This window comes from Zingiber officinale, chromosome 10A (assembly GCF_018446385.1).
Source record: "Zingiber officinale cultivar Zhangliang chromosome 10A, Zo_v1.1, whole genome shotgun sequence".
Classification (NCBI taxonomy): Eukaryota; Viridiplantae; Streptophyta; class Magnoliopsida; order Zingiberales; family Zingiberaceae; genus Zingiber; species Zingiber officinale.
Genome location: NC_056004.1, coordinates 52532461 through 52545459, shown reverse-complemented (window position 1 = coordinate 52545459; position 12999 = coordinate 52532461). Strand labels below are relative to the sequence as shown.

The window sequence follows — 12999 nt, the reverse complement described above, 5'->3', positions numbered from 1 at the left end:
CTAGAAGCTCTCTGCATGCAACTACTTGCCTATTGTCATATTATTATTACTTCTCTCTTACGTTGTTTTCTATGTTTTATTTTAAATTTGTTCCTGAAAGGTATTAAGACAGGAGAAAGTATAGCGGTGATTTGACAAAGAGTGATTCGCCTAAATCATTGTATCCTTTTTATCTTCCTATTGCACTTAGTCCATTAACACAAAATTTTGAAGAAAAAAAACACATTTAATTTCAAAATTAAACTTAAGCTTGAAAAATCAACTTTATATTATGTTGCATACATGATTTCAAGACAATCTTTCAAACAATATTAGTGCTTTTAAAATTAATTTTAAAAGCACTATTCAAAAAAACATGATCCTACATAATTAACAATTATATTTATTTAATTTAAGCTATATAATATTGGAGGTTTAGAAACTATATAAGTTTTCCATATCCTTCCCTCAAAAATTAACATAAAATATATATTATTCACCTCATAGATAAGGTTAATTATTTATTGTACAAAGCTTCTAAATTTCAAGCAGACTTATGGATCACATGTACACTCAAGAGAATGACAAAAAAAAAAAAAAAATTACCCCAATAGAGTGTCCTTGGTTTGCACGAATTAAGAGCTCCCCATCTTCCTCCAAAAGGCTGAACCGTTGTTTATTATCCCTCTTAACAGCCTGTTCTTAAATGACCCAAATATTAGCATGTATCAAGATTGAACCAGTAAGCTCAAAACAAAATCCATTATTACCTAAGGTTGAGCATGAAATAAAAGATTCATTAAACAATAGATGAATAACCCAATTATTTTAACGATCAAAGAAGAGGATACCAGTTCAAGCAAAGAAGATCATTTAATGATGGAAACAAAGTGATATAATTTAAGCTAAAGTATCTGATACTAGTTCAATAGTGGTCTCAATAATTTGCTGAACTAGTGAACAATACTTCAAAAGTAAAGGGTAAAAAAATAGCGATTGAGATATTTATTCCATGCAAAATATCAAATTTTAATGAACATAAATAGACAATGTAATGTTCTTTTCTTCAAAATTTATTTATCTTCTATTCTAATTGTAGATTGTTTGAGCATGAAAGAGCTTCATTACTACTCATCCAGCAATTAGATATTCTATGATCTATAGAATTGAAAAAAATGACCGACAAAAGCAGGCATTAGAATGCAGGAATATAGGAATATAGAGATCCTTTTTTGTCCTATAATAAATATCCACATTTTGTAGACACATCCAACAAAAAAGCATATATACAATCTATCAGAAAAAAAGAAACTAGGTAGCTAGGGGAATAAGTACAAAATATAAACAAATATAGAAAAATACAAATTAGCTCTGTTCTACTATTGAAACACACTCCAACAGGTTGTCATTTCTTCAAAAATCATATTTCACAAGTTCAAATTTTGTACTGACATCACCTTAGCATCATCCCATCAGCAAGAATAGTAGACCTACTTAGTAGGAATTGATTTGGTGTTGGTCAGGACTAGGAGGCCAAGGTTAAGGATGCTACTATCTCTAATGTGCAGAAGGTCAATTTACTGAAGAAGTATGAGCTCATTTGGGTGAGGCCCACTCTCATCATCCTATGTAAAGGACAACAAGACCCAATTACTAGAAATGGCAATAGGTACCCCATATTTGGATATCCTCGGGAACCCAACCTTTTTTTAAGACAGGCACACATGCCCATTTTATCATCCAGAGACTGATATTTAAATGCATTTGAGTGGCACATATTTAAAAGAGTACAGGTAGTACCCAAAAAATGTGGGTACCCACCCCATTACCATCCTTACCAACACTAATGTCCTATGATAATGACTGGAGTCTCCTAGAGCAAGATCCGATCTCATTCTCCTCATTCCAAAATTCAAGTGAGCCCACCAACACATTCATGCTACATCACCACCAAAGGTTTACCTAAGATTTGTTGCCATTATTATGTAGGAGGCTTAATCAACACAAAACAGACTAGTTCATTCGAATGAGGCTCACTCCTCCATATCAGGGACCCAAGGGTTTAGCAATGTGAGGTTAAGGTGCCTGGTCTGCCGCACTAGGTGCAATGAAAGTCTTTTGTGTCAGTCTTATGGTAATGACCAAAATCAGGATCAGCCTCAAGCAAATCCAGATTCATATTTGCAAGCAGCAGTAAAATTAGAGGATCAGGCTCCAAAACCTAGAGTCTTGAATTGAAAAAATCTTGGGAGCCAACAATTCACTATCTATTAATATAGTACAATCAAACTTAAGACAAGACCACAGTCCCTTTACTAATCACAATCGAGAATCATAAAATCAAAGACCTTAGGTTTTTTTTAATCCAACTGCTTCCCTTTCAAAGAATTTGCATCCATGCACTAATTGCAGTACTTTTATTTGGTACTGTTTAGCCAAAATCACAATTAGAATATGAACTAGGATTCAAATACCAATCAAACTTTTGAAAAAAAAGAGACAGCCTGGTGCACGAAGCTCCCACCAATGCAAAATCTTGAGAAAGGGTATTGTACGCAGCCTTATCTTTTATTGCAAGAGCCTCTTTCCATGACTCAAACCCATGACCACAAGGTCATACGACAACAATTTTACTGTTGTGCTAAGGTTCCTCTTCTTCATATCTACTAAATGGTAACAACATTTATTTACTTCTTAACTATATACTAATAGAATTGATTGGAAAAAAGGGGTAAGCTATGACTAATTTAGAAACTGGGATTGTGGATGACAAAATCAGGAAATCAACATTAACTTCAAAATGGGTTATTAGGAAAGTCAAACAGAATAATTGAGAGATGAAAAAATTACTGTAAATATGTATAAGAGAACTTGTCAAACAATATATAAAAAGAAAAAAAAAAAACATAAAGATGTTTATAAAAACGGTAAGACTTTAAATGGTAAGCTTTACAACACATGGAAATGGTCCTGGCAGAGAAGTGGCAAAAACTTATACATTGCAACTAATCAACTCCCGAGTCAACTACCATACTCGTGGAATAGAAATTGATCCTTGCAGCAAAATCATTACTGTTTTTCACTCAACCAGGCACTGATAATGATAGTCTAGGTCAGCCAGACTTTTGAACATGAAAAGCCTGATCCATAACTTGTTTGAGCTCAGCAAGGGTCAGATGCCTCAAGGCATTTTTGTATGTCTGCTACAGAATGACTAGATCATACTATTTTGGTGGGATTATTTAATAATCTATGAAGATGATAATGAGGCCAAAAGATCATCATGGAAAAACACCAATCAAACAAACAATTGAAGATTACCAAATTTTAGGAGTTAACTATTATACAAATGTGTCTATTTTTTTTTTCTGTTTCATCAAATATTTTCATTACTTTTCCCACGCAAGCTTGATTAATTCTCTGATGGGTATACATCTGCAATGAAAATTTTAGATTAGTCAAATATGCAAATAACTCTTAGATCAGGAATCATATTAGAAGGCTTTTGCTACTGCAGATATGTTTAACGTTAAAAACTAGAATTGATTTACATGATTAAATTTTTGTGATTTTTCCCCTTCCTAGTTTTTATAAGTCTGCCCTTACAGGTCCTTATTTAGAACAGTCAAAAGAAAAGAGTAACTTGATCGCCATAAAGAAAATCTATAAAATTCCCAGATATTTGCAGTAATTAATAAATAGTATATATTCGACAAACATATGGGGAGTTGTTCCATTAGTTATAACATTCCCCTTAAGCTAAGCATAAATTGCAATCATGCTTGGTTTGTCACACAAAATGGAAGATCCAATCTCTCAAAACAACTTGGTGGAGATATGAATAATTTATTCTTCAGAAGGAAATAGGTGTTTAAAGTGCTAATTTTCTTGAGCATGCGGTTTTGTGTGTTAAAGAAACATTGTGTTCTTTGCAACATTGACAGTAGCGTGGTTATTGTGGTGATTATCATTGACCAGAACATAATAATTTGAGATAGTAAGAAGTTCCATTTCTTAAAAAAAGATAAATCTTGATCCACATAATTTAGTAAGTAGTACCATGGTCTGATATCCAACTTCTGCACTAGAGCAATATCCCTACACAGTCAATAGCAGACCCAACATAATTTGCATCAATAAACGCAACATAGCCCACATAAAAAAATAAATAAATATATGAAACCGAATATTTAGATGTTTTGCTTCTCATAAAACATATTTCACTAGTGATCCTTTGATATACTAAAAGTTCTCCACATTGTATAGTAATGGTAGACTTCAGATCAGGCTTCTGCATGAATAGTCTTTGCCATACTAGATTACTTTTCCTATAAGTGAAATATTATTTTTCCTACAAGTGACAAACAACTGGAACAAACTTCAAATGGGTATCTTCTTGAGGACAAAGTAAATGTTTTGGATAATTTGGATGTCTAATATCTGGATCTAAGTTGACATGTCTCTTCAGATGAGCCATGGAATAATTCCTATGAGATAAAATATGGAAAAAAATAAAACAGCCTTTGGTATTGTAAGCAATTTTAGCATCAGTAAGTCATGTGCATTCAAACTATTTGGGGTTGGTTGCATGGATCTTAACCTGCATTGAGCTCTATGCAAAATCATATCACTAATAGTACTCAATTCAATCAAATTTTATAACAATAACTGGAATTTCCTCAGAATTCCCTATTGCTTACGCCTTTCACTCTTGTCAATTCAACTGAACTAATTATAAAATTCTATTGATCATCGCCTTTGGACATGTCATTATGTTTGAACTTTTTTCTCTCATTTTATTATATATATTAGAGGTTGTTCCTAACTGCCATAGAATAACAATATTTTTTATTTTCCTCATTCAAATATCTCACACTTCCATGTTAAAATTCCCATTTATGCTAACTAATTTGTTTGTGTTATTTCCTAATAATGTAATGTTGTGTGCTAAAAAGTATCATAGGTCACACTATAATGTTATAGAATTATGCTTTTAGCTGATGGAGCACACAAAGATCATACAAGACCTGAAAAGCTCCTCTCCATTTTACTTCCTATGTTTTATCATATTAAATGATTTCTTCATCAATATCCCTTCTTGTTAAAGAATAGATGCAAATTAAAAAGTTCATCTCAATCCATCTTAATGGTTCCCAGGATTTTGTTCTGATTATTGAAACTATATTTTACATATTCAATTTTAGTTCTACTCAACTTTGAACCTTTAGTTTTTAGTTTTTTTCTCTAAAATGATCGAGTTCAGTTTATTTACAATTACATCAATTAGCATAATATTGTCCACAAATAAGATATATTTGGTGAGTTCTAGTATTGCCATCAAAAGGTAAGGAATTAGAGCTGGCCTATGATCAACATTAATAAGCTATCTTTGTCCTAACTATTTAAATCTCCTATTAACCTCTCTACAAGGCCAATAACTAGTAATACTCAAACTAATTAAATTAACTTTTTATATGTGTTGTTTCCTGGAACAGCCTCTTGCAAAAAACAGAATAAGGTTGCGTACAATAGATCCTTTCCCGGGATCCGCATGGCGGGAACTTCGTGCACCAGGCTGCCCTTTATATGTGTTATTTCCTAGTAGCCTAACACTTTGATCCATAAAGTACGACAAGTAGTACCACAATCTTATAAAAGTTTTGATTAATTCTAAGAGGAATATGACCACCACACAAGACTTCAAAATCTCCTTTTTCATTCCTTTTTCGTTCAGATCATTCCTTTTTAATCCTACTAAAGATATATCTATAGTAATGCTTCAATGACTAAAGATCTAGGATTCCTAGAACTCTTACAAGAATTCCTAGAACTCTTACAAGGACATATTATCAGAGAGAAAACATAAGTTATATGACACACAATAACAATAAATGGGTCAACTTGACCCATTTGATAAACAAATTATTTATGTAAAAAAATTTAACAACATTTTCTATTATACAAGAAATAGATGCATAGAATTACTAGAAGAATAAGAACAAAAAATACTAATATTCAAGAGTAAATAGGTGTAGTTCTAACAAATAATAAAATGGGGAAAAATAGGTTATGATAGTTTAGCAATGTTCGAAACTACTAAAGTGGAATCTATTAGGGTGGATAGTGTAAAAGATATGAGGGAAACCAAAAACTAACATTAGTAAATGTAAAAAAAATGGTTTACTCAATTTGAATATTGCTAGTATGTTGGTTTATATAGGATTCAACTTGTCTAATTTTACATTGGCAAAATAGCAAGGCTGTCTTATGACATGATCACCATACAACATGAATTGTTAATTTTATTTACCACATCAACATACTTAGCAAATATTTGTCTAATACATCTATCATATTTTTTTAAGCTAATAAAGTCCATATGCAAGAAGGGGGAGCCTTAGCACAATGGTAAAGTTGTTACCGTGTGACATGACGGTCACAAGTTCGGGTTGCGACAGTCTCTTAAAATGTAGGGTAAGGCTACGTACAATAGACCTTTGGGACCCGCATTGGCAAGAGCTTCATGCACCGGGCTGCCCTTTTAATAAAGTACATATGCAAATTCTTCTCTTTTTTTCAATACCTTCTATTAATTTTCTTACTAAATGAAAATATGAGAGGTCTTCTGAAGATAAAACCAAATTGATTTTTTGCTTCTTAGACCTCATTCAATTTAGTATTATGAACAAATTCCTTTTAGTATGTAGAATCAAAAACTAAATATATTTGAGTGTTCATTGAATAATTTGTAAATAATTTTCTTCTCTTCTTTTTTTTGATGCATTATCATCAACAAGAATCTTTTATCTATGGTTTTCATGTATCCCATGCAAGAAGGTGCATTTCACATTATCTGGAATATTTGTCTACCTTGATCAATGACCAAAGTGATGTAGGAAATGGCAAGTGAGAAAACACTCATAGATAACATAAAATTTTATTGAAAATTTAAATTTAATAAAAAAAAGGTGAGGTTCTTTTTATAGACTCAACTTCTAATGCCCCGCCCTTCTAGCCTTACCTTACAAGGCAGACGTTACTCCTTTCACTCTAAATTTGACATTCTTACTTATTATATATTGCTCAGTCCAGAGATCTACTCTAGACTTGTTTTGACTGATATGACGTGACTTGGAGCCAAGCAGAGCTGGAAGGGAGTCTAGAGCTTCTAGCGGGTCTGGGTCGTGTGGCCTGACCGGTCGTGTAGCCTTGCCCGAGAAGAAGCAAAACATGGTCGTGTGGCAATGACCGGCCGTGTAGCCTTACCGAGGCCACAATTTGGCACGGTCGTGTGTGCCACAATTTGGCACGGTCGTGTGAAGGTCACACGACCATGTCACCTTGGCCGAGAGAAAGAGGTGCACGGCCGTGTAAATCCACACGACTGTGTCCCCTTGGCCGAGAGGAAGGGGTGCACGACCGTGTGAATCCACATGGCCGTGTCCCCTTGGCCGAGAGGAAGAGGTGCACGGCCGTGTGAATACACACAGTCGTGTCCCTTTGGCCGAGAGGAAGAGGTGCACGGCCGTGTGAATCCACACAGTCGTGTCACCTTGGCCGAAAGGAAGAGGCCCGAGGCCGTGTGAATCCACAAGACCATGTGCCGTGTGGGGGGCACACCCTGCTCTACAAAAAGGGATTGTTCTCCCTTTTGTACTTATCTTTGGGTTAGGGTTCTCTTCCATTACTTGAAGAGGGGTCCTCCCCTTTGGGGAGACCCTAGATCTTCCCCCTTTGCTACTCTAATTACTGTCAAACTGATAAATTCATCCTAAGCAACTAGTGATAGTATTTCATGTAGAGCGGAGAGAAGAAAATACTTTAGCATCAAGTTCTAACATATTCCATACAATAACAAGTTCCCAGATCTCCTTCCACTGTTCCGTCACACACAAACACACAAAACACCGCTCCTGCTGCCTCCTCCTACTCGAGCTTTCCTTTACCTTTATTTGCAATATAAGGAAATGTAAATCTATAAGCGAATGCTTAGTAAGTGTTGGGACCTTGACGTCCGCTAGAGGGGGGGTGAATAGCGGCTCACCCAAATCGATCGATTCTTCCTACACTTGTTAGTTACGTAGCGGAAATACAAACAAACAAGTAGAAAGCTAATCTAAATACAAGACAAGAAATGCAAACCAAGCTACACGATCATTTAACGTGGTTCGGAGATTAGGGCTCCTACTCCACGGCTGCCTGTAAGGTGGACGATCCCGATCCGTCGGTGGATGACTCCCCGGCAAACTCCGGCTAGCTCACGTAGCTCCTTGTGGGTGGAGAAACCTCACCACAACTCTCAAAAGAACACTTGAGACGCTAGAGCACAGGTAGAATACTAATAGGGGTTAACCACCTCTATTTCGTCAACCTCAACCAAGCTCCCAAGTCTTGGTTATATAGGCCACGGGTTGAAAAATCTCGCCTACCAGTCGACTGTCCTTTGTGGAAATTCGACCGTTACAGCCCAACGGCTCGATACCAACCCTCTGTTTGCTCCCAGTCGACTGCACACTGATGAAACCACCAATCGACTGCTACAGTAACGCTACAGTGATGCTACAATGTTGTTATAGTAAACCCTAATCCTAGGATTTAACCCCCGAGTACATTCACTCAGCACTCGTCCTCGCCCGACCAACCTAGACCTAGCCTTCTAGCCTCCTCCATCAGCCTTGCGTCCCTCGGATGTCTTCCCATCCTTCACGTCTTGCTTTCTGGAGCTTCCATCGGCCTTGTCATTGTTGTCGGGTCTTCCTTTGCCAAGAGGTCGCGCCTCCGGGACTTCATCCATTGCCAAGTCACACTTAGACTTACGTTGCCAAGACTACATGCTTGGATTTACACCGCCAAGACTCATCGTTGGACTTTCCTCCTTTGTCAAGATCACACTTGGACTTTCCTTGTTGTACCTGTATCCTGCACACTCATAATGCATGTCAAATACAACAATAAACCTAACTTAAACCTTTGCCTAAATATCAAAACTTAGAGTACCCAAATTGCTCCAACAGTAAGTACCATCTACTCACAAAACAAGCATTAAAAGAAAGAACATGCTTTCAAAATCGCTTGGGAAAAAACACAAAACTCGTACTTGACAGTAATTCACGCTAAAACGCATAATTTAGAAATCTGTACATGGCATGCATTTTTAAATAGGTTTATCATGCAAAACATCAACTTAAAACCATGCTAGCAATGTAAACATGCAATGGAAACACAAATCTTGCCATACTATAGAGTTCATCCATGCTACACTTCATAACTCAAGTTCTCAAACTTAAGAAGGCTTCTACTAAGACAAACAACGAAGTTTGAAAACTTTATATTACATAACTAATGAAAATAATAATAAACTTGCTTAGGTCCGACATTGTACCACTTTGCGCGCATCCTTAATAAGATCTGAGGTAGCTAATCCCGAACCTATTAAGGTACTACTAGGCGATCTAGGAGCCTAGGGGCGATCTAGGAGCCCACCCATGGACCTTGTGTCCAGTACAAGCCACTTTAAAGTAAAATACTTTCTTTTACATATTGCTTTCTTATAGTTGCACTTACTTGTCATTTAAACAAGCACCTTACTTATAGGGAAGCACTTTAGGACACTTTGAATATGCTTCTTAACCCCAAAACTATATGGGAAGCAATTCAAGATACTCTAAACATGCCCTTAATCTTAAAACTTCAGAAGGCATCTTACATATCATAACATGTATGGTCTTTAACATGCATAAAACATAACACAACATGTATCTTCTTTAACATGCATAAAACATATCACGACATGTATCATCGAAACAACTTATACTGCAGGTGAGTCGTACTTACCTCCTTTCGCTAGATCTTACTATTATAGGTCCTCGGGGGCATGGTGCCGTGGTAGGACATCTAGGTTGTCTCCCAAGCACTTGCGGTTCGAACCCCAGTTACGGCGTATTTGCAGGAATTTTTCCTCCAAATGGGGGGTGTAATCAAAGGATGTTGGGCTTCTGGTTGGCCGCCACGTGCGCTTCCTAATTTAGCCTGGTGGCCGGTGGGAAACTTCCGTAGGACCGGGCCGGTCACCCAGGCTCGATGTTACCCAGCCTGGTTAATCATTTTTTTTTACTATTATAGGGTGTAGGGAAGACAATCCTCTCTTGTACGCCTTATCTCCAAGTCACCCTTCCCACGCGTACTAATCCTTGTGAAAAATCTCCTCTTGAAGAACTTAGAACTTGGAACCCTATGGTTCTTGGCCGAAAACTAAAAAGAGGAGAAGAGGAATTTCGGCTAGGGTGGAGAAGAGGAAACCAAAAATTAGATTTTTGGTCTCTTCCATTCCCTTTTATACTGAGTGGAAGTTGAAGCATCTCTTCACACATAATCTATATATAATGAATTGTTTCCTATTTCCAATGTGATGCTTTACCACCACCTAATGGCTACTTAAACCAATCTTAAATCAAGAGTCTAGGGTTCAAATCCCAGCCCGGGTCATTTATATTTATATTTATATTTCTTTTCTTTTCTTCTATTTCCTTTTGCTCTTTTGAAGAGAGGAAATTTACAAGTGTTACACAACTTAGCCAAATTTTCTAAAAACATGGTCTAGTATTTACCATGTCTAATAGAATTAGTGAAAAAAATAGCCTTATCAAAAATGGCAGACTTTCCATTGGTTTATTTTATAGGAGAGATTTACTTAAAAATACCAACATGTTAATAATAATCTGCATCTCAAAAAGAACAATGCATGTGCAACCGTGTTAGCCAATAAGAGACAAGCCAAGGAGATAGGTAAAACAGGTTTCAAATGTTGGATTAATAGGAAAAAAAATAAACATAAAAATAGAGCATGTATTTAGTAAATAAATTTATAAGATTTATATTCATGAAGTTAAAGTTGATAGAATTTGAGATAGAATCAGAGAGAGTAGAAAATACAGAGAGAGGAGAGAAAGGAAAAAAGAAGGAATTAAAACAACAATAGATTTCTAAATTACATAAAAATACCTCCATATGGGAACAACTGTGGTTAATTATAGTTCCATTTATTTGACTCAAAATTCCAAAAAATTGATGTAGACTTTAAGGCTTCAATTACTTGGATGGAAAATATGAGGGAGAGAAGGAAAAGTAACAACAATATATACACAAAACATAGAACTCCATTTGCAATTTTGTGATCCTTTTCGTTCTTTCCCTCATAACTTCCATCCAAGTAATGAGACCGAAGGATGATAATTCATCCTAAATTTGCAATGTCAAACCAAGCTCTAATACAACTTTTCCCATAATTACAATAAATCAAATTAAGTTGCATGGCTACAATTAGATGAAAACCTATTGGGATTAAGTTCCCAGAGTGCCTGAAATTTGCATCATGTTCTACAAATCATAGTTCAACTAATTTCAATGAAAAGTGCAATACCCTAGTCCTTGAGACTCGAACCTAGACTAAATTTTTTTCAAGACCTTTTAGTTAGGCCTACATTAGACTGACAATGGGGGCATTCAAGGAAGACATGAGAGTAACTTGCAGAAAGACTGACATGAAAACCTTCATGTAATACATCATTAACAGTAGAAAATACTAGAGATGTCTTATATTGTAACTATGAACATGATTAGGGAACAGATTGCCAATTTGATTTGTTTAATATGCTGAAAGGCAATTTAAGTTTCATACACTAGATGCACTCCTTTTCTTTCAGAGTTCAAATAATTCAAAAAAAGTTGTTCTACATAAATAAAAATTTGTGGTTGTAGGCTACAAAATAGAGATAATCAAGTCAATACAATCAAATTATCAGATCTGAACTAAGTATAAGACACAAGCATGGGAATCAATAAAATCTAGAGAGGATTTTTGTAAGTATACAATGAACACAAACTCAGTGCAAAATTCTGATATCAGAAGCTCAATGCCATGAAACATATTAACTATGACTAGGATAACTATCTGAAAAAAGTTTAAGAAACTCACCTCCCTAATTTCATCAACTGAATGAGACCTCAATGGAACTTTCGCAAATGTTGATAAATTCAACTTTAATAGGTCAGCAACTCTAACATACCCATCACTTCGTATATCCAGACTTAGCTCAGAAGCCATATGGCGTAAAATCCGTGTCCTGAAATTATTTAAGAAAAACTGAGTTAGTGGGAAACTTGCTAACACCAAAACCTGGTAACGCCACGAATACAGTGCCGCGTAGCACCGAGTCATCACATTTGCCAAAAGAAACATTGTTCAACAGAAAGTTCATATAGAAACATTGATGGGGAAAGGAGAACACAGAAGTTTAAGGCAAAGGTCAACAAAAAGAGTAAAGGAAAGGAGGAGCAGATTACAAGAGACGACCAAGAGCATCGATGCGATCACTGTCAGCATCAGCTCCGTTCCCCCTCCCTCCGGCGCCTCTTCCCCTTCCTCTCCCACTGCAATCAAGAAATCAATTAGACAAAGAGATACATCTTCAGAAATTTCCCTGATGTAATTCCGAGGGACAGATACCATTTCTTGGAGGGATGCGAGAAAGAAGCCGCGGCGGAGAACGGTTTGGAAGAAGAGGCAGCAACTGAGTTGCGATCAGCCATGCTTAAGAGACTTCGACGGGGGAAACGGTCCGGCAGCAGGAGACGGGAATAAGCAGGCGAATGGTGGAGAAGCGGAAGGCGGCAGCGCAGCACGCGGGCGCAAATCCACATCGGATGGGAGGAGCACGGCCTCACGGGCGGGGATTGATCGATCTAACCCGATCAACAAAAAACCTTATAAAGCCATATTCGGGCCCAGCAACGCACGGACGGACTATAAATCGCAGTAGAGATTTAGGGTTTAGGGTTTAGGGTTTAGGGTTTAGGGTTTAGAGATTCTTTGGTCCGTAAATTATAAATTAGAGGATGATTTATTATAAGACTCTTGATTTAGATGGATCTTATTTTTAAATAGATGGAGTCCATCTAAATTAAGGGTCCTCATCAGTGGATCATCTCCTGATTCATAATTTACCACTAAAAAATCTGCTC

General features: G+C 36.4%; 1 protein-coding gene across 2 annotated transcripts in view; it reads right to left on the bottom strand.

The window, feature by feature from the left end:
- Positions 1-12729, bottom strand: part of LOC122027121 (tRNA 2'-phosphotransferase 1-like) — a 38649-nt gene extending 25920 nt beyond the window's left edge. For both annotated transcript variants that reach the window (XM_042585980.1, XM_042585978.1), the window contains exons 1-4: positions 12485-12729; positions 12322-12408; positions 11954-12101; positions 586-675 (exon numbers count right to left, since the gene is read on the bottom strand). In XM_042585980.1, the coding sequence (XP_042441914.1) occupies positions 586-675; positions 11954-12101; positions 12322-12408; positions 12485-12678 (519 nt within the window). In that variant the 5' untranslated portion in view covers positions 12679-12729. The remainder of the gene's footprint in view (positions 1-585; positions 676-11953; positions 12102-12321; positions 12409-12484) is intronic.
- Positions 12730-12999: the final 270 nt, after the last annotated feature.